The sequence below is a fragment of the Pimephales promelas genome, chromosome 15 (assembly GCF_988280905.1).
Source record: "Pimephales promelas chromosome 15, fPimPro1.hap1.1, whole genome shotgun sequence".
NCBI classification, from domain to species: domain Eukaryota; kingdom Metazoa; phylum Chordata; class Actinopteri; order Cypriniformes; family Leuciscidae; genus Pimephales; species Pimephales promelas.
This window is the reverse complement of record NC_142783.1, coordinates 8,626,673-8,651,886: the sequence shown is the minus strand read 5'-3', so window position 1 is coordinate 8,651,886 and position 25,214 is coordinate 8,626,673. Positions and strand designations below refer to the sequence as shown.

Here is a 25,214-nt window from a genome sequence, read left to right as displayed (position 1 = left end):
CGTTTTATTGCGTGGTTTTTCGTTACAAAACATGGTTTCTAGACCAGATAGAATCGTGTTGTTGTCAACTCGTTATTTGTTTGATTATTTTCAGGATTTAGACCGTATTATAGTACTGAAACAGCTCTCATTGAGTCACAAATGATATGCTCTTATCATCCGATCGTGGTTGTATCTCTATGTAGTGCGTTGTTAACTCGTGTAGTGAGTTACCTCCTGTTGTGGATCAATCACGTTGTGTTGTGTGGTGTGAACAGCTAAACAACTTGAACACTCATGATTTCACTGAGAGCAAGTCATGTAGTGTGAACTGCACAGTTCAGCCCGACATTTTAAAATCATGTAGTGTGAACTAGGCTTTAGAGACTGTTCACGTTCCGTCTGTCCAGTCTGGGACAGAGCAAGAGATGCCCATTCGCGAGACTGTTCACGCCCCATCTGCCAAGCCAGAGATTGAGCTGGAGACAGAACCAGTGTCTGCTGTTCCAGAGAAGGAGACAGAACCAGTGTCTGCTGTTCGGGAGAGACTGTTCACGTCACGTCGGCCCAGCAAGAGACTGTTCATGTCCCGTCGGCCCAGTCAGAGATTGTTCACGTCCGGTCGGCCCAGTCAGAGATTGTTCACATCCCATTCACATCACATCCATTTCTTTTTGTAAATAAATATATCTTGCTCTGCACTTGAGTCCTCACTCCCCTTTTTCATAACCGTGCCGTGACACAACGATCCGAGCTAATGAGGACTCAGCAGAGAAGAGGGGCCACTCCAGAGAATGTTCACCTCACGTCGGTCCCGCCTGATGGAGCGTCTGGAAGCCGCATGCCTGGAATGTCACATGCCTGTCCTGTCTTGTGTTGCACATGGGTGTTTTGTTATTTTGGGCCATGTGCTCTTGTCATTGTCTGATTCCTCCCCCTCGTTACCTGATTATTGTTTGAGTTCTCCCACCTGTCCCCTCTTGATTGGTTCCCTTTTTAAGTCTCCTCTTGTTTGCAGTCTTTGCTGGATCCTTGTCATTGTCTCCCATTTCCCTGTGCTCGTCTTCATGTTCAAGTTCAGTTATTGTTCATTAAGTTCAGTTTTTGTTTCATGTTTTATTAATTGTGTTTTCCCCTCATGGGTTTTTTGCTTTGTGTTTGTTTTCTTTTTGTAAATAAATATATTTGAAATGTATCTGCTCACTTATGCGAGTTTGTTATAAACAGACACTTCTATAAACTCATTTGAAGTTTATTTACATGTGTTTTAATAAAAAAATAATAAGTAATTAATTAAAAAACATGTTGTACTTGATGGACTCAGGCTGCAGAAGACCTTCTTTAATGCCCACGTCGAGAAAAGAGACAATCCCACCTCTGTAAAACACACAGAGATGTTAGTCTGAATTGGTACATGATATCACATTGAAATGAAAAGGATCGTAACTCAAAGCTTGTTTAGTAAACTAGTCCTGTTTGCATAGGGCTCAAGTCGACTGGTTCTTGAGAAGTCTGACTCCATGCATGTACAAGAACAAGTATTTTTTTAAGAACAATGACTCACCCACACACCTTTTGTAAACATAATCTGAAACAGGTTTTTTTGAAAAATGAAACAACATAATTTGAATGTGAATGATGAGCCTGACTTCAAGAGATCATTTACTGTATCGTGGGTGCATTTCATACACAAACATCATGGTGTCTTAAAAGGCTTTTCTTTTAAATGCAATTTGGACCTCTAAGAGATTAAATTCCAGTCTTTGTTTTAATTTCTTTAAAACAAAACACTATAGAAAATACTTAGCCTAAGAAATTATACCATAAACCCATGTACTATAATGTGCTTTTTAAAAGAATATATAACTCATAGATAATACTAACCATGAAACTCACAATATCCAAACATTTTAGTGGCCACAGAACATTTTTAGTTTTAAAATGTCAGCCTAAAAGGTATCAAAATGATTTTGGAAAGAAATGCAATAGGCTAACCAGCATACATGAGATTCTTAAAAACTGAATCTGAAAGAATGGCAAAATGGCAAACATTGAATGTTATACAAAGGTGAAAAACAATATGCAACTTCTTTATAAACAAAACAACAACAACAAAAAATACAAATGTAGGATTTTCTTCTCAGCTCTCTTATTATCAGAGTTATATTGTTGTTGCTATGCAAGTCTTCAAACTACTATGCTAAAGCTATGACCTGTTGTTGGTTTGTCCAAATATATGCTGTAGATTAAATGCAGATGAGAAGCTGTCAACTTAACTTAACTGTCAACAGTAATTTGAAATTGTAAAAGAATCTGCCTTGCACACCCAAACAAAATTTAGGTGCAGATGTCTGTTTTTACGATTTGTGAATTGATTTAAAAAAAAATAAAAAATAAAAAAAAGCTTTTATTTGCTATAACAGGGTGCACTCTTCAGTCTGTATTGGGGAAAAGCAGAGGTGACAGGAGCAATAACGCGCATAAATATTTGCGCGCTATCAATGTGCGAATTACGGTGTTTAATGTAGCCTATCACCATGTTTATAAAAACGTATCTTCATTTACATATTTGTTTGTTTATAAAACTAGTGTCATTCATTCATTTTTATTGAATCCTTAAGATTTACCATTTATTTATTTATTTATTTATTTATTTATTTATTATTTACAAATTAGTAGGCTATTCTAGAAATGTATAGCCTAATACATTAATGGGAAAAATGTGAAATAGTAACAACGTTAAATGTTGTGAATGTGATGAAAGAGAGGGAGGACTAGAGTGTAGTGGGTGGACCTTGTCCTTTTGTTATGGTGTGTTGAACTATAGTTTCACCAGAGCTTAACAAGCTATGCGAGCGGCACACGTGGACCGCAGAATCTCCCGGCGACTTCACTCCGAAACGCACTATTCATGAAGTGAATAGTGCGTTAACTATTACTACTATAACTATTTCTTAAGGAATCTGCAAGGACAAGTTTGAGCTCGCACTAAATGAATTAATTTGAAGAGTGTTGTCACAGTTCATGTATTTTTTTTTTTAAGTCACTCCACCTAACTTGAATTCATTCATTATGGTGGACAAGGGTCCCCTTTTGACTTCAGCTATCATTTTCTACTTGTCCATTGGGGCAGCAATATTCCAACTCATCGAAGAACCGAACTGGGAGTTTGCAGTGAAGAAGTATAAAGCCGAAAAGGAGAAAATATTGAAACAGTTCCCATGTCTTACAAAGGCTGAACTGGACTACATTCTAGAGGTAGGAATACAAGTTTGAGTTACGTTAATTCTAACAAATGTGCAAAATTACTTGTTGTAACTCGTCTTTACGTTGGACTGCAGGAAACCGAGAGCTAAATGCTTTCCAATTGTATTCATAAATGTAATTGTGGTTGTAGCCCTCTGTGAGAAATCTGACTGTAATGCATGAGGTAGCCTATAGTAAAGACATTTATGAGTAAAGTACACATATTGTGCATTATGAAGTTCTATACTCTACTGTTTATTGCACCTGCTCTTAACCAATTAGGTATAACGTTAATCTATATATAATCTGTCGAAAAATGTGTCTCCTGTCCTACAAATATTTTATCTACTTACCATATAATGTGAAAACCAAAATATTTTGCATTTAATATAACTGAGGAAGCTCTCATGGGCTTTTGAGAAACATTTGAAACATCAATGTAGGCTAATGTTTGATGGTTATGGTAATAAAATAATTTGACTAGTGACAATAAGAAAGGTTGACATTTAAAATTCAGAGTTAAAATATTTTAGGATTGGACAACATTTACAGGAGAGTAAGTAGTCTCTCGGGACATGAATTTGCTTGAATCAAAAAAAAAAAAAAAAAAAAAAAAAGACATGTAGAAACAAGTTGTATGTTTTCCTGCCCCATCCCCCAAAGGAACATTACATTTGAGTGGGTTGGGTGTATGTTGCCCCCAGTGGGAATAACCCTCTCCAAACTGTGGTCATATTCACTTTCAGTTCTCTTTGTCCTCTTTTGTTTCAAGGGATGAGGGACAGAGAGTAGGGTGCACCTTCTGCACAGCAGCACCTTCTAAACGTATAACTCACAACATTGAATATTAAATAAGCCACATAGTTTGTACAAAGTATCAGCCATGATTAGGCTTTCTGGATTCCTAATTTAGCCATGTTTAATATTTCGGTTTTCATGGTAGTTGTTTGTGGTTCATAAAACTTATAATTTAAACAGCAATAAGCCTTATGTTTGAACCATTTATTGAAAGAAGTAGACAATTGGGGGACATATTGCTGCATTTGAGATGATTATAATTTGTGAATGCTGAGTTGTACAAAAAAACTTTTTTTGATCAATGTGTTCATTATTTTGATTATAAAAGACGGTTAACAGAGAAACACTTTTAAGATAGTCACAGTTATTTCCCACCAAGAAAACGCATCACTCTCTTCTCCCATACAGAAACACACAAAGGTATCAGACAAGCGTCATTCTAAATACAAAACTGATATTGCAAGGTACCCAGAAACCAAGTATACATTACTGTTCTTCACACATAAGTTTCATTTTCCTGCAAGACACCAAATTAATTAATAGAGAAAAAAAGAGGAAAAAATAGATAAAATAACAGCTACACCTCAATATTAGTAATTGCTCTTTCTGATTCCTGTTTTTTTGTACGCCAAGCAAGAAGTCTACCTGGTTTTTCTCCCTGATCGTAAAAATGTTGCTTTAATCTTAATAAATTGGCTGCTGCTTTTTCATGTTATTTCATTATATTGGGTTCTTAACAATAGTAATTCCTTTAAAAGATTATCAGTATTTTGGCCTGCTTGTATACTCTTTTCCTCAAGTAAACAAATTTTGTTTCAAGGGTTTTAGTTTTCTCCTTTTTCTCTTTTGTCTTCCTGCTCGTATAGCTTATAATTTGTCCTCGTATAAAGGCCTTAAAGTCTTCCCATCTAATTTTAGCTGATGTTTGGGAGGTGTTGTTGTGTATAATTTGTTCCTCTAAGAACTCAAGAAATCTTTTGTCATACATCAATCTCCATTTAGTATGCTATTAGTGAACTATTAGTATTCCATTTAGTGAAGCTTTGGTTCAACATATGTCAAGGATACAAGAGCAGGATTTTGACTTTTTGACTTGATACCAGAAAGTAATCTATTCATTAGTAACCTTTAAAAGTGCTCGACCAACATGAATATTCCCTTTTTAGTGGATTATATCACTAGGTTAAGTTCCTTTACACTGTAAAAAATCCAACTTACATTTTGTTTGACAAATTCTGTTTTTACAGTTTATTAAACTATTTAACATGAAAATGTTTTTTTACAACTAATGACCCTAAGTTTTGAAAACTCTAAAATGTCCTGTAGCTGGTTGCCTTAAACTTTTAAGTTTTCTCAACTTTTTTTTTTTTTTTTTTTTTTTTTTTTTACAGTGATATTGTAAAGCTTTCCTAGACCTTACATGAGCGTTATCGATACCAGATGACCGGTCCTTACTGGGCTGCAAAACACAATTGAAATCACCTGCCACAATGTGTTTTCCAGGCATTGTGGAGATTCTCAAAAATACGTCATTATAAAAATTTACGTTATCATCGTTAGGTCCCCATACACATTAACCAGATTAATTAGAGTTGATAGAATATTTCCCTGTACAATCAGAAATCTTTAGTGGGGTCTTTAGTTACTTTATCAATGCGCAGAGGAATAGACTTATGTATCATAATTATAACTCCTCTGGAATTAGAATAGTAAGCTGAAGACAGTACCTGATCTGGCCATCTACGTTTAATTTTAATTGTCTCATGGTCTAGCATGTGTGTTTCCTGTAGGAATACAATTTTGGCTCTTAGCTATTTTATTCTACCTACTACATGTTTTATTTTAGTATAAGTTTATGTAGGCCTCTACAATTCCAAGATACGCATTCTACCAAAACATCTGTCATTTGCTATTGTGACGATCAGCAGCCGTGGTGCCCTCGAGAGCCACTAGAGGGCACCCTCTCCCCATGTTTGTTTCCCCTGGACTCTTTGTGTTTCATTATGTTCAGCTGTGTTTCATCATTGGTTATTGAGTTCCGTATTTAAGCCTGAGTTTTCCCTGTGTCCCTTGCGAGGTCTTGCTACACTGTAAGCGTGCAATTCCGAGCGTTATTCCCTGTTCTGTGTCTCCGTGTTTCCCTGGACTCTTGACCCTTGCCTGTTTCCTGGACTGTTCACGAACCTGTGCTGCCTGCCTCGACCATTGCCTGTTTTGACCACGAGTTTCTGGATTGCCCCTTTGTTTAAGTGTTTGCCTGTGTTCATGTCTGCTTGTTTAAATAAAGTGCTGCACATGGATCCGACCATCTCTGTCCGTACGTTACAGCTATCATATCATTGTTAACATAAAGAGAGGTAAATTACCTTGGTGTAAGTATAGCAATACAAAGCTATAAAAGTGTACCATTTGGAATAAAACCAAAAAGAAAAGAAAAAGAGCGACCCACCCAAAAACCCAGGCCTGCCCCATTAGAACACACAGGCTCCCCCAAACCCCTGAAAAACGTCCCTCCATTATCGGGAATAGGTCCACACTATACTGAGGAACTCCTGTAAACCAAAACTCAGCGCAATTGCTTGTTTATGTACAAAAATAATCCAGATAAGATATATTTAATTAACGTTATCAACTGTAAATGAAATATGTGCCATACTATACGCATGTGCCATACTATACGCATTTACGTCTTCTGGTGCATTGAAGATGACAGTGTGGTCAGCGTTGGTCAGCAGGAGCCGTGCGGGGTGTATGATCCAGTATATGATCCGGTGCGGCTGCTTCCCGCAGCCGCTTACTTACTCCGTCGTACCTCCTCTGTTGCTTGTACACCTCCTTTGGCAGGTCAGGAAGAAATCTTATTTTGTTGTTTTGGTACGTCACCTCTTTCTGTATCCACGTGGCTTTCAAAATATTTTCTCTATCCTTGTGGTTTAAACATTTGATGATGATGGTTCTCGGATGCGTGGTGAAACTTTGGCTCACTGTTATCCGGTGGGCTCTCTCCAAAACCGGTGGCGTTATTTTCAGAATATCCGCTATCCATTTTTTCCATAAAGGAGCAGATGTCATTGCCTTCTAATTTCTCGGGTATGCCCAGTACACGCAAATTGTTGCGTCTGCTCCTCCCTTCTAAATCTTCGACTTTGTTAGTGAGGTTTTTTGTCTTGCTCTCAAGATTTTCGATTTTTTTTTTTTTTTTTTAACCAACCACCTGCCAGGTTTATTATTATTATTATAGTTTATTTAGATAGGGACAGATACAGATAACATAGATACACTTTGATAGTGATCTGATGCTTGTATCAATGTTTTTAGCCAAAGCTAATTTACAACATTAGTCCCTAGAAGGGCTTTTTTAGTTATGCAATGTTAACCAATAAGCTAGGTGGTTTCTTAAGTTTGATAATTAAACTGCTATGTCATGTTTATGACAGGTTTTGTTGTCTTAGTAATGTCAAGTTGTCATGACAATTCCTTTCAACAATTGGGCGACCTCTCATTTTTATTGAAGTGTAATTTTTCGATTGAAAAAATACCATTTAAGCTTGCAAAATTTCATAAACAAGCTCTCATGGCATGGACACTGGCCTACAAACATAACTTTTCACAGGAGATAGGCTATTCTATTTGGAACAACAAGGACATCCTTTACAAAAATAAATCTCTTTTTTTTGACTACTGGTTTGAAAATAATATTATATTAGTTAGTCAGCTTTTGAATAATGATGGAAATTTTTAGAGAATTTTTGAATAAATTTAAAATACCAGTTAGACCTAAAGACTTTGCAGTTGTAATGGATGCGATTCCCAGGAAACTATTGATCCTTCTTAAAAATACATCTCAAGAAGAAGATCTACATTTGACAGACATCATGGGTAAAATATTTTTGGGTAATACAAATATTTTACAAAATAAAGTCTCAAATAACTATGTCAGGAATATATTTAATAATATTGTTTACCCTCCAGCTCGCTTTTTCTGGTCATCTGTGTTTGGGGATGTAAATTGGCGTAATGATTGGAGAACAGTGGATAAATTCTACATTAATAAAAAAGTAAAAGAAGTCTCTTTTAAAATAATGCATAGAATATATCCAGTAAAGCATGTACTGGAACGTTTTAAATTAGATATTGATTACTCTTGTAATTTCTGTAAAGGTGAAAAGGAAACAATTTTTCATTTATTTTTCCATTGCATACATACCAACATATTTTGGCTTGTGGAGCGTTTAATTAAGAAAAAATTGTCCATTGACATTGGATTTGACATTATGATACACTTCATTGATCATGGGATTGAGAAATAAGGCATACTTTATACATTTGTTAATACTGATGGGGAAGTTTCACATTCATAAAATTAAATGGTCTGACTCCAAACCTAACTTTTCTTGCTTTAAAAATGATTTTAAGCTTTATTGTTATCTTTTGTGTAACTGCACAAATAAAAAGGCAATTAGAGCTTATAGCATTGTAAGCAGGTATGATGTATAATGTAGCACCCATTTTCTGTTTGTAATACTGTATATATATATATATATATATATATATTTATTTATTTTTTTCTTGTCCTCTGGCACTGTTCTTTTCATTTTATTTTATTTACATATTTATTTTTTTATTTATTTTATTTTATGTTTTTGTTTTTTACTTTCACTGAGTGAATGACAATTAATGACAGTTGTCACAAACATGCATAAAACTTCCTTCATATTCATAACATATGTCATGTCATGATTAGGAAGGTGTCATGTTATTCTTATGCACACCCCTTCAAGTAAAGTGTTACCAAACTGGGTAATAATTCTGAAATTGTCCATCTGTAAAATACCTGGGCCCATATTCATAAAGAATCTTAATGCAAAGAGTAGCTCCTAGTGTCGGAATTCTAAGAAAATTCTTAGAAATGTGGGCTTACTCTTAAAATTGAAGAAAAAATCCTAGTAAAGAAAAAAGTAATTCAGAAAGCATCTTAACCCTTAAAAGTGGGTATTAGAATATTTATGAATACGGGCCCTGTTTGCTAAATAATTAACTTTCATCTGCCCTCGGGGTTAACAGCATTCTTGGCTGTACTGTCATCCTTTTATGCATCTGTCGGCCAAGTGTGCAATGAAAATGCAGCGTTGGAGAAGTATGTTATATTTGATTAAGGTCATCTCTGGAAAACCTGTTCATATATGCGGAAATATCCATCCATTTGAAGCTGTGTGAACATTCCCTCCTCAATAATTTCAGGATTTTCAGGTTGATAAAGATGTTGGCATGATGAATGCATGTATATTCAGATGTAATGCACATTGCTGTGTAGGTGTGAATCAGCCTGTTTTCTTGAGTTTTTTCATAGACATTTAATTGGAAAGAGAAGAAAGTAATTGGTTAGCTTGTTTACCTTGGTAACCTGTTTAATGATATTTAGAGCTACGTAACTGTGCTGCTTTTGCTAATTTGCTGAAGTAAAAGTTCAAGAGGGGGAATTGATCTCGTCATAAAGTCGTTTATTAATCTTGCATGCTAGAGTGTTATATTACACCATTTTACCGAAGCTCTATATGAGTGTATCATTTACAGCACAAGCTGATAAGTGCTTTCACAAGCTGAGTAAGCAAAAACTATTTATTGTTTTCGTTATCATTTCCTGACACGCAAAAACAATTTTCCAAAGCAGAATTAAGTTTTGAATTTTGAAATTGATGATAAATTATATTTAGAAAATAATTAATTGTAATTAAAGAGGCCTGTGTTGTGATTACATGAGTATTTGTACCTTGCTTATCCACAAGTTTCCTACGCCCCATGAGGCCTTGCGTCAAAAGTGGGCGCGACTTCCGGTTGGAAGTAAACAAAGCACGATTTGACATGCTTGACACTCGTTCATTCAACAGTTGACAGTCATTCAAGTTATAGCGATCCAAACTAGCTAACGATGTGGGAACACAACCTCAACGAAATTAAAAAAGGTGAAATAGCAGTACATTTACCCTCCACAGTAGTTGATTGGGAGTGTTATAATAACATTATTAATAATCAATACACTGTAAACCCGGATAAGTTCACAGAACTCAAAAATTATTTTGTAACAGATTACACAAAAATATTTGAGTGATGTTTTTAAAAGTTTTAAGTTTACTTAAATTAAAAGTTATATTTAATGTTGCCTTAAATTATCTCAATGTTAACTTAAAAATATTGATATTTCTCAACTTAAAATTAGTGAGTAATTCACTCAAAAATTTCAATTATCTTCAAATCATAAAATGTTGGAAATACACTCAAAATTTTCACTTTTCTTAAACTCATAAAATGTCAGATATATACTCAATTTTCACTTTTCTTAAACTCATAATGTAGGAAATGCACTAAATTTCCTATAGTTTTCTACTCATAAAGTGGGATATGCACTCAACATTTACTCTAAACTAAAATCCTGATGACAGCCAACTACACAATTTTACTCAGCTAATAATGTCAGAAAAGATGAAGTGACACCACTGTGACAATTTAGCAACTTTTTTTATTCAACAATGTGCTTTTAAAAAGACACAAAAGGAGCTTGCAAGTATTTTATCCTTCACGACAGATAGTCTCAGGGCAGAAGAGGGCTGCATCAGTAGTGTTATCCGTTACGACTGTCAGGAGAGCCACTGGAGTATCGGTGAGGTCTGGACCAACTCCTTACTATAAAACAAATAATACAAGAATGAGTTTAGCCCCTCAAGGATACAAATCATGCCAATGACCTCTAAACATTACTGACACTTAGACTACTACTAAGCTACATGTTTAAACTATTTTCTTTACATATGCTTATATCTTATGTTAGTTTCACACCTATCTGTTGGCATACTTTTTGTGGAAAGCTTTATACTTACCTTTTCATTTATAATAACTTGAGAATAACAGTTTACTTAAGAATAACAACTCAGGTCCTGGGGGCTATTCCAGAAAGGAGGTTCAACAAACTCTAAGCCTGAACTCTGCGTTGACTTACCATGAGTTTTCAGTTGCAGAATAGCTGATCTGAGTTAGGTACTCTAAAATATTATTATTATAGTATTATTAGTTATTTCTCTTTTTCTGCCGGCTGGTGAAAAAAAAAAAAGCTAAAACAAAGACGATTGTTCTGATCTGAGAGCACATCAGCAATGACGTGTAGTCTGATATTCACTGTGCGGCCGAAGTATATAAATTGCGGACTGATGAGAGAGCGGTCTACTGTTCGGGTCAGTCCTTGTCAGGGAGTGAGAGCTCATCAAAATGAATCAAACTATGTGAATTATTTCTGCTTCAACATGGTTGGACTGAAAAAGAAAGGACAGCTGCTGTCAGGCAGCTCCGTAAGACTCAGGGTTTCTTCAAGCAAATCTTTAGGTTCACAACGTAAGTTACCACAGTATCAGACCCAGAGATTAAGTTAAATCTATGCTTCCTGATTGCCATGGAGAATCACAGTATCAGAGCTCCATTGATGGCTTTATACTGCTCGTGAAGCACAAGCTCAACTCAAGAGTTAACATACTCGGAGTTGAATTACCTAACTCAGATCAGCTATTCTGCAACTAAAAACTCAGGGTAAGTCAACTCAGAGTTCAGGGTTAGGCTTAGAGTTTGTTGAACCTCCTTTCTGGAGTAGCCCTCTGGAATGGATAAGTCAAGAGTTTTCACATAACCTGCTTTCTGAAATACCCGCCTGGTTTTCCTTTAGTTTTTGGAGAGATATGTTTAAGCTGACCGAATAGCAAGGCAAAGGGATTGACAGTGAGGACAGTACACTTACATTACAGGTCCTGAAGAACTCAAAGAATCTTCATGCAGGTAGACAGGAAGTGCACCAAGGATGAGGTCCCATCTCATATTTACATCACGTTGTTCCTAGATGGACAAAAATTATACATTACAAAAGTAATTACACAAATGCAGAACAAACAATTAAAAAAAAGAAAAGTGTTAAATAGCTCCATATTCTGATGGTGGTCTTTGCTATAGAATGGTAGATTCAGTGTTTTTGGTTCACCATTTCTTCATTAAAACATTTTTCAAATAAATTACTTTCTATTGTAAATACTTGAATAACACAAAAAAGGAAAAAAACTTAAAATTGTAAACAAAATTTCATGAATACAGACAGTAGTTATTTTGATATCTTCAAATTGAAACTGAAAGTATCTTTTAAAGGTACCTCTTTCTGATAGAATACATCTTGTCAGGATGTCTATCTCTGATTATATGACAATGTTGTTCATAGAATAATCTATTAGCCTCAGGGCACAGTCCAGGCAATTCACTATGGTTTCTTATAGTTGACTGAATATAATCTGTAAATAATCTGTTTCTGAATCATGTTAAGTTTAAAATTTACCTGAAGGTCATAAATCCTCATGAGTTTGGCTAGCTCCTCCACTGTCTTGACAGTCTTGGTGGCCTTGTCTCTGAACAAGGTGATGAGTTTAGGCGTGTGTCTGTCCAGCTCCTTGTAGAATTGATTCCGCAGGTTAATGTTGTTGATTCGGTGAAACTCTGCAATACATGGAGAGACTTGTGAACGTATTTTTAGTTTAAGTTTTCAGTTGCCAGGTAGGAAAAACAAGGGCAATTCTACTAGGGATGAGTCAGAACCAATGTCAAAATAGAAAGTTATTTGTCATTCTTTAATTTAAAACAGGCTGTATAATGTTATCAAATAGAGAATACTTTTCATTTCAATCTGCTTTAAAAAAAAAATCATATCAGTAAACAATTTACAAATCTCACCTATTGCCAACTGTCTGATGGTGAAACGCTGACTCTCTGTAGCACTCAAGTCCAATATCTATACACAACATGCACACAAAGATGATTAGTCAATGTTCTAAAAACATTTTTTAAACGATACATAATGGTAAATTAAATTTTAAAAAGTAAATTTACAGATAAAAATCCAAAATTTTCAAATCTATCAAAAACATTCATTGTAGGCTACAGTAATTTTAGTAAAATGAAAAGTTAGTTAATAACAAGCACAGCATCAAAGTTGTGTGTATATGCTATTTCTATTGATGTTTTGTTTCATTAATACTAACAAAGTATTAATAAAGGGTTCAAGTGATAAAAGCATCTAAAGAAATGGCAAAAGAATGACAGTGGAAACACAAAATAAAACCAATTGTTAATAACATTATTTCATAATACATCCTACCTGAACTTTTAAAAAAGATTCCTAGATGATCATCTCACAACCAAACACTCGAGCCTGGAAAAAAAATACACACAAAGACCTTGTTGGTTTCATGATAACACACTGACATTATGTTGTTTAGCATTGTTAGATTCACGCTGGCGCTACACAACACACAGCTCGTCAACGTGAAATACTTACTGTTTAACGCGGACACTTACAAATAAGTAAAACGTTACTTTACATGCATTACCAGCGAAAACAACAGCCGGCAGAAACTGGGAAGCAGGGATAAGTTAACGTTATGCTTTCGGACCATAGACAGTAGGAGCGTTTCGGACTCCACGAGAAAATTCAAACTCACGTCCGTTTCTCTACGTCGTCAATGTCCCGGGAAAACATGCATTATGTGAAATGTAGTTCTTCCGGAAACCCGCCAACTGTACACCGTTGTTAGATTCAAACATTTTTAGTTACAATTACTCGGTTTTGTATACTATTTACAACAAATATTCACTGTGCATATTATATACATGTATTCCCAGTTCCAAATGTAAGACTATTTATCGAAATTCAATTAAAAACAACAACAAAATATGTTAGCATTACTTACCAAATCAGGGCTGATAAGAAGGCGCTGATAAGACGGCGCTGAAATGACGGCAGGTCAAAGATGAAAAAACTGAGGTCTTGGTTTGAAGTGAGGGGATAAAAAATGCATTGCAAACGAATAAAAACAAATTAAACTGTAAAAACTTCCATGAAAACTTCTCCGCATGAAGGCAAATTCAAGATGGCTGACTCAGCTTTCCTGAGGCAGAGATAAGACCCACCCACCACGTCATGACGTCATGCCACTACTCCTAAACTTTTTGAGTGCTCCACACAAATTAACTATCAAATTTTGAGCCCTATTCAATTAAAGTGGCATAAATGTCAACAGAGCTCAATAATTAATAGTTTGTTCAACTGCAAAAGGACATTTGACTGTAATGACCTCATTAGTTATGAGCTAGTACAACTGTTAGGTTTTACAGTGTACTCATCAAGGCATGGTGACAGACAGTTGTGCGAGCTGACAAACAATTAAAATAAAAAATACACACTTAGTCATTGTGCTTTGGAGTTTATTCAAAATTATAAATGAATGTGCTACTTGAATACATTAACTGGCACATTTGGTATTCTGTCAACACAGGCTTTGATCCTGAGTTTAGGTGTAACATCAGTAGAGAACAGCCAAACACATGCTGATAAAAGTTTATATAATATTAAGAATTTAAACAAACGTACACAGGAAGATTCGTCGTCTTTTGGGAGGTGATGGAAACTACAGTCGTTGGCAGGAACACTCTGATTTCGTTTTCAGCTTATGTTCAAAACAATCACGTTTAAGCCACTGAACTAGTTTAGTCCGGTTATACATACAACCGCGAACAGCACATGTTGTCCATGAGCTCCGTAACGACATCTCTCATAAAGATTTGCGTCTTTAAATAGTAAAATAATTCTCCGAAAAACAGCTAGCCTCTTCGCTAACTAACACACAAAATACCATTGGAATGCTACTTCCGCCGCCTCACCGGAAGTTTCACCCACTTTATTTTTTACAGGAGCGCCCCTCGGAAACTTGTGGATAATGTTGTTCAGTCCCACATATATTACGTTTCTATAAGCACTAAAATATATTTATGGCATCTAAATCATAAATCATTTACGTACAAATTTACCAACATACAAAATGTTCACAAATTCTTATTTAAGCTTATTTGCACTGATGGTGAGAGGACCCTCAAGGAATTGGTCTGAATTGGTCTATATATATATATATATATATATATATATATATATATATATACATATATATATTATATCATTCTGTTCTGTGTGACTTCAGCTGCCAGCAAAAAAAAGTTTTAAACAAATTTAATATCATTTACTTTAATAATGTTTTTACTATACGTCTGTGCAGTTTTGGGGGGGATTTATTTTATACATTTTAAATTGTTTAAATAAATTAATAAAAACTTTTGAATAAAACAACTTGTGCAAAAATCTACTGGAAAACTATTTTAAAATTAAAATAACATGGAATTTCAACTACAGCCATTAGATGGCTGTAGATAAGCATGTGATCAATTGCATGTTGCAAATGCTGAAGCTTTTATCACTGTATACTGTATTATTATGATATTGATATAATCATAGTATTACGATTATAATACATAATAATACGATAATCGTAATAATACGATTGTGTCTCAACACTTGTGAAGAGATGACTCAACACTGGCAATATGTTATGCCCTAAATGAATACATGATTAACTAACTGTATTTTTCTATGTACAGTACATTTCTGAAATGCACTTTCTGTAAAGCGGCTTTGAAACAATATGTATTGTGAAAAGCACTATACAAATAAATTTGAAATGAATTTTAAATAATTTGCAAAAAAAGTGTTGTGATACTACAACAGGATTAATAACGTCTTGGTTATGGATGTAACCCTCGTTCCCGGAGTAGGGAACGGAGACGTTACGTCAGGAGTGACGGAGAATGGGGGTTTCGCATAGAAAGCCAATCCTCTTCGAGTATTTAATAACGAGCCAATGGCATGAAAATGCCTTGGGGCTGCGGAATTTGCATAGCGTACTCCGCCCCACCCCGTGGGTAAAAGGAGGAAGTGAAAGCAACCGCAGTATGTCTTCACTGAGGAGCCAAGACTGAACTCGGCGTCTACCCAGCGGTACAGCAGAAGTGGCAAGGAGACGTAACGTCTCCATTCCCTACTCAGGGAACGAGGGTTACATCCGTAACCGAGACGTTCCCTTTCGTAGTCACTCCGAGTTACGTCAGGAGTGACGGAGAATGGGGGTCTGTGCCATCACGCCATCTTACAGCTGCTTACAGTGGATAAAACACATGTGGCAGTTACCATAGGGAACCGTGCAACTGAGGAATATCGCACTTATCCAGTCCGAGGAGTGGAATGGCGAGCAAGCGAAGACACCTAAGCTGGTCCAGTACTGGCGGGAGCGAGTACGCGAGAGAACACCGCTCAATTCGCAGATTATAGAATCTTGCGAAGGTGTTTGGTGTCGCCCAGCCTGCAGCTCTGCAGATGTCTGTTAGCGAGACGTAGGGCTGGGCGATAAAACGATAATGATAATTATCGCGATATAGTTTCCCTCGATAAAACGATATCAAGAGGTCGATAAATGTTCGATAATGTTTATGCGTCAAAAGCGGAACGAAACTCATTTAACCGCGCGTGCCACACGGAGCATTTATCCGCTCGGGTCAAAGTCCAAATGGCAGCGCACTGAGTGCAGCGCGAGCTCACGCAGACGCGCCTCTGATCGTTTTGCTCACGAGATCCAGTGAGAAGCACTTGAGTTCAGCGAAGAACACCAATGTCAAGTTTAAACCAGTTTAAAGGCAGATGAAACACAGCTGACAAAAAGGAGAAACACTGCGTGCAACAATACAGTCAGAATCTGAATTGATACTGAATCCATTTAGCTTCCCATGGATTTACTGTAAGGTTAGCCTGGTAATATTAACTGCACCATGAAATGTGGGATATACATATTGTATAATATTATTAATGTAGACAATGTAATATGACTAATGGAATATAAGTACAGTATTTAATAATGTATTTAACTGTTAGGCTATTGTTTTTCATACAAAAAATACAGAAACCATAAAGTTATGCCATTATAGTGGGGAAAGTTAGGCTATAACTGGTTTTATCTGTGGTTATCATGATCTAAAAATGCATGATACTGGATGACCAATGGTTAATTTGAATACAACTCAAACAGTCAGAATATTACTTTTTACCACATAAAAATATGGTTGTTGCATAGGAAAAAAAACAACAACAAAAAAACAGATGTTACTGTTTTTGTTAATGAACATAAATTTAAAGAGTAGTTTAAAAACACAATTAACACTCTGGTTTATACAACTTTCACTTAGTTACAAAAATCTGCCTTTAAACTTAAAAAAATAAATATTTGACATATATCGTGATAATTATCGATATCGACTGATATAAAAAAAATTATCGTGATTTTTTTGGGCCATATCGCCCAGCCCTAGCGAGACGCCATGCGCTAAAGCCCAAGAGGAAGCCACACTCCGAGTGGAGTGGGCCGTCACCCAAGGGGGCACGGTCGACCTTGCTGTTGGTAAGCCAAAGCAATGGCGTCCACTAACCAGTGAGACAGCCGTTGCTTTGAGAGAGCCCTTCCCTTCTGGCTCCCCCCATAACAGAGAAAAGAGCTGGTCTGAGGTCCTGAACACCGCGTTCTGTCGACGTAGGCATGGAGCGCACGTACTGGACAGAGCAGTGCAAGGCTGGGTCTGCCTCCTCCAGGGACAGCGCTTGCAGGTTCACCACCTGGTCCCGGAAGGGAGTGGTAGGAACCTTGGGCACATGTCCAGGCCGGGGTCTCAAGAACACGTGAGTAACCCAGCCCGAACTCCAGACACGCTTCGTCAACGGAGAATGCGTGCAGGTCCCTTACTCTCTAGATGGAGGCCAATGCAATCCGGAGTGCTGTCTACATAGGACAGGACCAAAACTCTACCGATTGCAAAGGCTCCAGGGGAGGCCTCTGCAGAGCACTTAGATCTACTAAGAGGTCCCCAGAGGGCACGAGGGGAGGGAGGCGGATTTAGTCTCCTCGCTCCCCTCAGGAACCTGATGACCAGGTCATGCTTCCCTTAGACTTACCTTCCACTGCATTATGAGACGCGGCAATGGCCGCGACGTAAACCTTAAGGGTGGAGGGCGACAGCCTACGCTCCAACCCAGGGTTGCCAGGTCCCAGAAATATTTCAAGCCCAATGACAACTCAAAACCCGCCCAAATGGAATGAAAACTAGCCCAATTTTATATATATATATATATATATATATATATATATATATATATATATATATATTTGTATATATATATATATATATATATATATATATATATATATATACATATAAAAATTATGTAAATATATATATATATATATGTATTTACATATAAATATATGTGTGTGTATATATATATATATATATATATATATATATATATTCCCTCTATATACAGGTGAAACTTGAAAAATTTGAATATCATGAAAAGTTTCACCTTTTAATTTGAATTACTGAAATACATGAACTTTTGCACGATATTCTAATTTTTCGAGTTTCACCTGTTTAAATAAAAGTTAACCTGGTTATTTGAAAAAAAAAATATAGATAGATAGATAGATAGATAGATAGATAGATAGATAGATAGATAGATAGATAGATAGATAGATAGATAGATAGATAGATAGATATGTGTGTGTGTGTGTGTGTGTGTGTGTGTGTGTGTGTTAAGTTTAAAGTTTTGACCTTTTGTCTCACCCAAAATCTTAATATCACACTGAAACACAATCTCATACAATAAAGGTCAAGAACTTGTCCTCTCTGATATTTTCTGACCCTAGTAGTCACTTCCTAAATGATCAACAGTTGAAGTGCTTGAGTGACAAGCAACGTGGGCAGCCAGCTTCCTCTTTCAGCAACATTAGTTCTTAGAAAGCAACTTTGCCTGTGTCAAATAAATGTTTTTTTTATGTTATTCACTCACAGCATAATCCCTTTTAATTTTTTCTTTGTCTACAATTTAATTTGGCCCAAGCCCTGAAAGGGCGAAGGCCCTATTGTTTTCCTTCCGATTATTTATTTATTTTTAGGGCCCAAGCCCTGAAAGGGCGAAGGCCCTATTGTTTTCCTTAGGATTATTATTATTATTAGGGCCCAAGCCCTGAAAGGGCGAAGGCCCTATTGTTTTCCTTAGGATTATTCTTTTCTATTATTATTATTATTATTATTATTTTTCTTACGACTATTCGGGCACTTTTGGGGCCCTTAACATGCTCGAAAACTCTTGAAACTTTGCACACGGGTCAGAACCCGCGGCCATCAGAGCCGGGCTGAAGATGGTACCCGGGCGTGGCAGGGGGGCTCGTCAGCGCCCCCTGGAATGGGGTCCGAACACTTGGTCCATAACTCAAACACGCTTGCATGTAATAATATGAAACTCGGTACGCATGTTGATCTCATCGTTTCATCTATACCTCGCGCTTTTACTTTTTACCCCAGCCCAACAGGAAGTCGGCTATTGAGGTTTGTTTGTAAAACGCTCGCAATGTTATTTGAAATACTCCTCCTAGAGCTTTGATCCAAATTCGACGATACTCGGTCAGCGTAAAGTGAAGACATTGAGGATGAAAGCTTGTGTGGGGATTTTTGATATCTCGAACGGTTTGGCCGTGGCGAGGAAACGAAATCATGGCGAGAAACGTGAAACAGGAAGTTTGTTATAACTTCAGCATACATTAACTGATCTTGATGAAACTTCAGCAGTATGTTCGCTGTAAGAGGACGATCACATGGATGTGACTATTGTGAGTCAAAGTTATAGCGCCACCAACTGGCAGCAGGAAGTGTGTCACTTTCAAAATGCTTTGATATCACCCTTTTATTTTTACCCGATTTGCTTCAAACTTCATATGTATAATGTAAACATACGGCAGATGTAGACCTGTGAATGGATTCTTGATATCTTTGAAACTGTTGCCGTGGCGACGCATCAAACTTTACCCTTCTTTTAGGATGCTTTTAGGATGCTTTTGAGACCCTTAGCATGCTTCAAAATGCATGAAACTCGACAGACACATCACATTTATTAGCCAGTAGACACGTGCAATGTTTCAGAAACGGGCGTGGTGAGGGCTCAGTAGCGCCACCTTTTGACAAAAGTAGGGTTGTTAGTTTTATCTACAGTTACAAAAATCGGTATGTATATTGTACTCCTCGAGCCGGACAACTTTCTAATTGACACTCATTAGCTAGGACCCACAGAAAGTCAGATATGTTTGTTTGAATGTGGTCTTGCTTAATCTGAGCCTACATCTCTGTCTTTGCCTGTCTGTGTATGTGTGTGTGTTTGTAGGGGGAGGGGTCTTAACCATTTCACTCCTGTGTGTATGGCCTGCATAAAAAATAAATGCCTTAAGCCTGGTATTTTTTTTAATAAGTTTTTTATTTTTTATAAGTAAAGGCATATAACCAGTTTAATTGTAGTGCATTAATAGTTTTATAGGTTTATTAATTAAATTAACTTGGTCCATAAACTTGATCTGAAAATTTGGTCCATAAATCAAACACACTTGCATGTAATAATATGACTTGAGTGTTAATCACATCATGTTTTCAGTTTGAATATAAAATATATAAATTATGTAAAAAAAATAAAGTTGATCCAGCTGGAGCGCAGGCTGAGAATAGCGCTGTCATGACTGGATCACGAGATCATCAGTCATGCCCTCTCATACCTTACGCGCACACCACGCCCACTTACATCAGATCACATCAACATGTCAGCCGGAGGGATAACGAGGGTCGTCGTCGCTTTTGGATTCAAGAATTTCTTACAACAAGATGGCAAAAGAACAGCGCTTTGCAAGACATGCAACGTTAAGATCGCGGACAGTCAGATGACAACCTCCAATTTCGTCCGTCATTTGAAGAGCCATTCTGCCCACTGTGCCCAGTAAGTGCTTGTCAATTTGTTAATGTTATCTGGTTAGCTCGTTCGTAGTTAGCTAGCTAATGTAAGTTAAAGGAGAACTCCGGCGCAAAATTACACATTGTTACCTAGTCAACCGTTATCTGAGATTTGTTTTCATGACTGCCGAATGTAAATAGTTTTATCTATAAAAACAGTTTAGCCTATAAGTGACGTCCGACATTCTGCATATTGTGTTATTTTGTTAAGCCCCACTAAAGGCATAAAAAACTGTAAAGCACAATCAAGTTTTCACACTATATTCCAAGACTTCTAAAGTCATTCAATAGCTTAATGTGTGGTAAAATTAATATTTTAGTCTCTAAGTTAAAGTTAACGGAAAGTCATCTCGCCTCAGTCATTCTCCATGCATCAGCATTAGCGCGTCGCGTTCGGTTGCGACAGTAACACGACGACACTCTCTTCAAGATCAATGTTCCCAATATTATACTTTATTTGTAGATAAGGCATAAAGGTCTATGATTTGCATAAAATGACTATCTTGCTGGAGTGGAGTTTATTGCCCTTTAGAATACACTAAGCATTAGTGCTGCACGATTAATTATATCGCAGTCGTAATAGCGATCTCAAACCTATGCAATTATATAACGCAAAATGCCGCGATTTTATATGAAATAAACAAAGTAGGGCTATTAGCGCAGCATCTCTTCTTTTTTGTCATCCTTTGACTAGTGTTACAAGATCCCCCTCTTATTGGTTCAAATGCCTTTTCGCATTTTGCACGACAAGAAGTGAAAAGCTGCCTGTGAGTGCCCTAGATTAGAATAGATGAGACTCGCATAATGCGCATGCACTGACCGTGTGCCAGCCCAGAATAAACAGTTCTCTTTCGAGCTTGAACGAACAATAGCACACACAATTATGCCAAAATGTGATTTTGTCTAGTATCTTCATAACATAAGAAAAGTCTATGGATGAAAAGAGTTGTGCTATGAGGCGCGTGTGAGATCCGCGTCTCGGCAACGGGTGCTCTTAAAGGGCCAGCAGCGAATAAAGCGTTCTTTCAGTAAAGTTAAAAGAACAAAGGGAAATTAGAAAATTACTCACTGATCTTGAGTAAAGAACTTTTGTAGCTTTAATAAGGATTATTATATATATAATTTATGATTCAGGCAGCGCAGACTGTTTGATAACTTTATTCAATTTCTGTACCTGTTAAGACAGGAAGGGCACAGGTAAATATGTTTTTTATTATGGGTTTATGTGGGGATTGTTTGAAGTTCACTTAATTTAAAAGCTGTTATATATTTTTTTTAAGCGTAATAATTTTTTAAAAAGTTGATGGCTTTCAATTGATGGAATCACTGTAATGTTGGTTTGGTTGATGGTTTATTGATCATTATAGGTGTTATCAATCATTTATTGTTGTTGTTGTTTTTAGTTTGAGTTGAGAAATAAACATTAATCTGTGTGTGCATTTTACTTTAGAACCAAGCAAGTTGGACTCATGAAACCATTTTATTATATCGGAGTCGCAAATCGCAATTGCAATATTGGCTCAAATATGACATTTTCCCAAATCGTGCAGCCCTACTAAGCATAGATTATAGATACCATCCCTTCGCTATGTTCTTTTCAATGTGAAGCGTTGCGTGCTGTGACTTGGTGTTGCTTCAAGTGCATCATTCTGCACACGGGATGCGCATGATTGCTTATAATACTTTGGGGAGACAAGGGGGCGTGGCCTAAGGGAATAGCACTCGTGATGTTAAGTGATGTTACCCCGCCATCGCTGATACAACCTTTAGCAGTCATGTTTTTGCTTCTTGAGAGAGAGAGAAAGTGTGTGTGTGTGTGTGTGTGAGCAATGGCGGTTCTAGGCGGGGGCCTGGGGGGGCCAGTGCCCCTGCGACAACAAGCTTGGACCCCCTTGTGGCCCCCTAAATGTGGAGTCAGTGTGAAATATTTTTTTATAGTGTGTCACGCATTGAGCATGACAGTCACTCGTTTCAGTCTTTTGTCTCACACTCCCGTCACACATTGTATTTCTCATGCGGAAAAACTATTAATAATATATTTAATATACACAATTTCTCTGGCCGCGCCGCTCTCACGTGAGAATCAAGCGCGTCTCGCCTGGAGTTCAGCAGTCGACCCTGCTACGCATCAGCCAATCAAAAAAAGAGAAGTGCTACTACATTGGTTGTTAGTTTTATCTACAGTTACAAAAATCGGTATATACATTGTACTCCTCAAGCCGTACAACTTTCTAATACATAGTCATTAGCTCGGACCAAGAGGAAGTCAGATATTTTGGTCTGAATATGGTGAGCCTCTCTCTGAGCCTACGTCCCTGTATGGCAAGCCCTTTTAACATTTAAAAGCTAAGTTTGCCTGTCCGGAATTAACATTGTAGATATCAACAACGTCTTTCTGTCTAGTCGTTACACTTTGGATAGTTTGTATTATCATTTAAGATATCTGTAACATAATTGTGACTAGTCGAAATGACAGAGTATGGCAAGCCGCTTTAACATTTAATCATGAAAGGGCCAAAGCCTTCGGCACCGCCACCCGGGTGCCTTTAGGTAACTAAAGGAACCGGGGTTGCGGTGCCTCCGGCTTGGGCCCGCCATCGCTGCTCGCAGCTATATTTATTATTATTATTATTATTATTATTATTTATACGACTATTCGGGCACTTTTGGGGCCCTTAACATGCTCAAAAACTCTTGAAACTTAGCACACGGGTCAGAATCCGCGGCCATCAGGGCCGGGCTGAAGATGGTACCCGGGCGTGGCAGGGGGGCTAGACAGCGCCCCCTGGAACGGGGTCCGAAAACTTGGTCCATAAATCAAACACGCTTGCATGTAATAATATGAAACTCGGTGCACATATAGATCTCATTGTTCATATATACCTCATACTATTACTTTTTACCACAGCCCAACAGGAAGTCGGTTATTTAGGGTTGTTCATAAAACACTCGCAATGGAATTTGAAGTACTACTCCTAGAGAATTCAAACACACGGCACGAAACTCGGTCAGCATAAAGTCAAGGCATTGACGATGAAAGTTTGCGAGGGGATTTTTGATATCTCGAACGGTTTGGCCGTGGCGAGGAAACGAAATTATGGCGAGAAACGTGAAACAGGAAGTGTGTTATAACTTCAGCATACATTAACTGATCTTGATGAAACTTCAGCAGTATGTTCGCTGTAAGAGGACGATCACATGGATGTGACTATTGTGAGTCAAAGTTATAGCGCCACCAACTGGTAGCAGGAAGTGTGTCACTTTCAAAATGCTTTGAACTCACCCTTTTATTTTTACCCGATGTGCTTCAAACTTAATCTGTATAATGTAAATACATAGCAGATGAAGACCTGTGAATGGATTCTTGATATCTTTGATACTGTTGCCGTGGCAACGCATCAAACTTTAGAATTCTTTTTTTTATGATTTTGAGACTCTTAGCGGCTTTTGGGGCCCTTAACGGGTTTGAAAACTCTTGAAACTTTGCACACAGGTCAGATCCCACAGCCATCAGAGCCGGGCTGAAGATGGTACCTGGGTGTGGCAGGGGGGCTAGACAGCGCCCCCTGGAACGGGGTCCGATCACTTGGTCCATAAATCAAACACGCTTGCATGTAATAATATGAAACTCGGTACACATGTTGATCTCATCGTTTCATCTATACCTCACGCTCTTACTTTTTACCCCAGCCAAACAGGAAGTCGGCTATTGAGGTTTGTTTGTAAAACACTCGCAATGGAATGTGCAATACTCCTCCTAGAGAATTCAAACACACGGCACGAAACTCGGTCAGCATGAAGTCAAGGCATTGAGGATGAAAGTTTGCGAGGGGATTTTTGATATCTTGAACGGTTTGGCCGTGGCGAGGAAACAAAATTATGGCGAGAAACGTGAAACAGGAAGTGTGTTATAACTTCAGCATACATTAACTGATCTTGATAAAACTTCAGCAGTGTGTTCGCTGTAAGAGGACGATCACATGGATGTGACTATTGTGAGTCAAAGTTATAGCGCCACCAACTGGCAGCAGGAAGTGTGTCACTTTCAAAATGCTTTGAAATCACCCTTTTATTTTTACCCGATTTGCTTCAAACTTCATCTGTATAATGTAAAAATACAGCAGATGGATTATACCTGTGGATGGATTCTTGATATCTTTGATACTGTTGCTGTGGCAACAAATCAAACTTTAACATTCTTTTTTGATACTTTTGGGACTATGCTTGAAATTGCTTGAAACAGATAGATACAGATAGCTCGACAGATAAATCACATTTATTAGCCTGTAGGCATGTGCAACTTTGGCAAAAGATTAAAGTAATGTCAAAAAAGTAAACAGTAAACACTAAAAGCCTCATATCTTCTAAAAATGTAATTATACATCATTTGTTTCTAAATTAAATTATACAAA

General features: G+C 37.2%; 1 protein-coding gene and 1 long non-coding RNA gene across 2 annotated transcripts in view; one reads left to right on the top strand and one right to left on the bottom strand.

The window, feature by feature from the left end:
- Window positions 1-2,826: 2,826 nt before the first annotated feature.
- The window catches only part of kcnk5a (potassium channel, subfamily K, member 5a), a 74,420-nt gene continuing 52,032 nt past the window's right edge, over window positions 2,827-25,214 (top strand). Inside the window, exon 1 of the mRNA XM_089120089.1 lies at window positions 2,827-3,237. Within this exon, the coding sequence (XP_088976215.1) occupies window positions 3,052-3,237 (186 nt within the window). The 5' untranslated portion in view covers window positions 2,827-3,051. The remainder of the gene's footprint in view (window positions 3,238-25,214) is intronic.
- LOC120469047 (uncharacterized) lies at window positions 11,828-13,560 on the bottom strand. Its single transcript, XR_016146592.1, has 5 exons — window positions 13,382-13,560; window positions 13,202-13,255; window positions 12,778-12,835; window positions 12,386-12,543; window positions 11,828-11,898 (listed from the first exon to the last, which is right to left on the bottom strand). It is a non-coding gene; the product is annotated as an uncharacterized LOC120469047 (long non-coding RNA).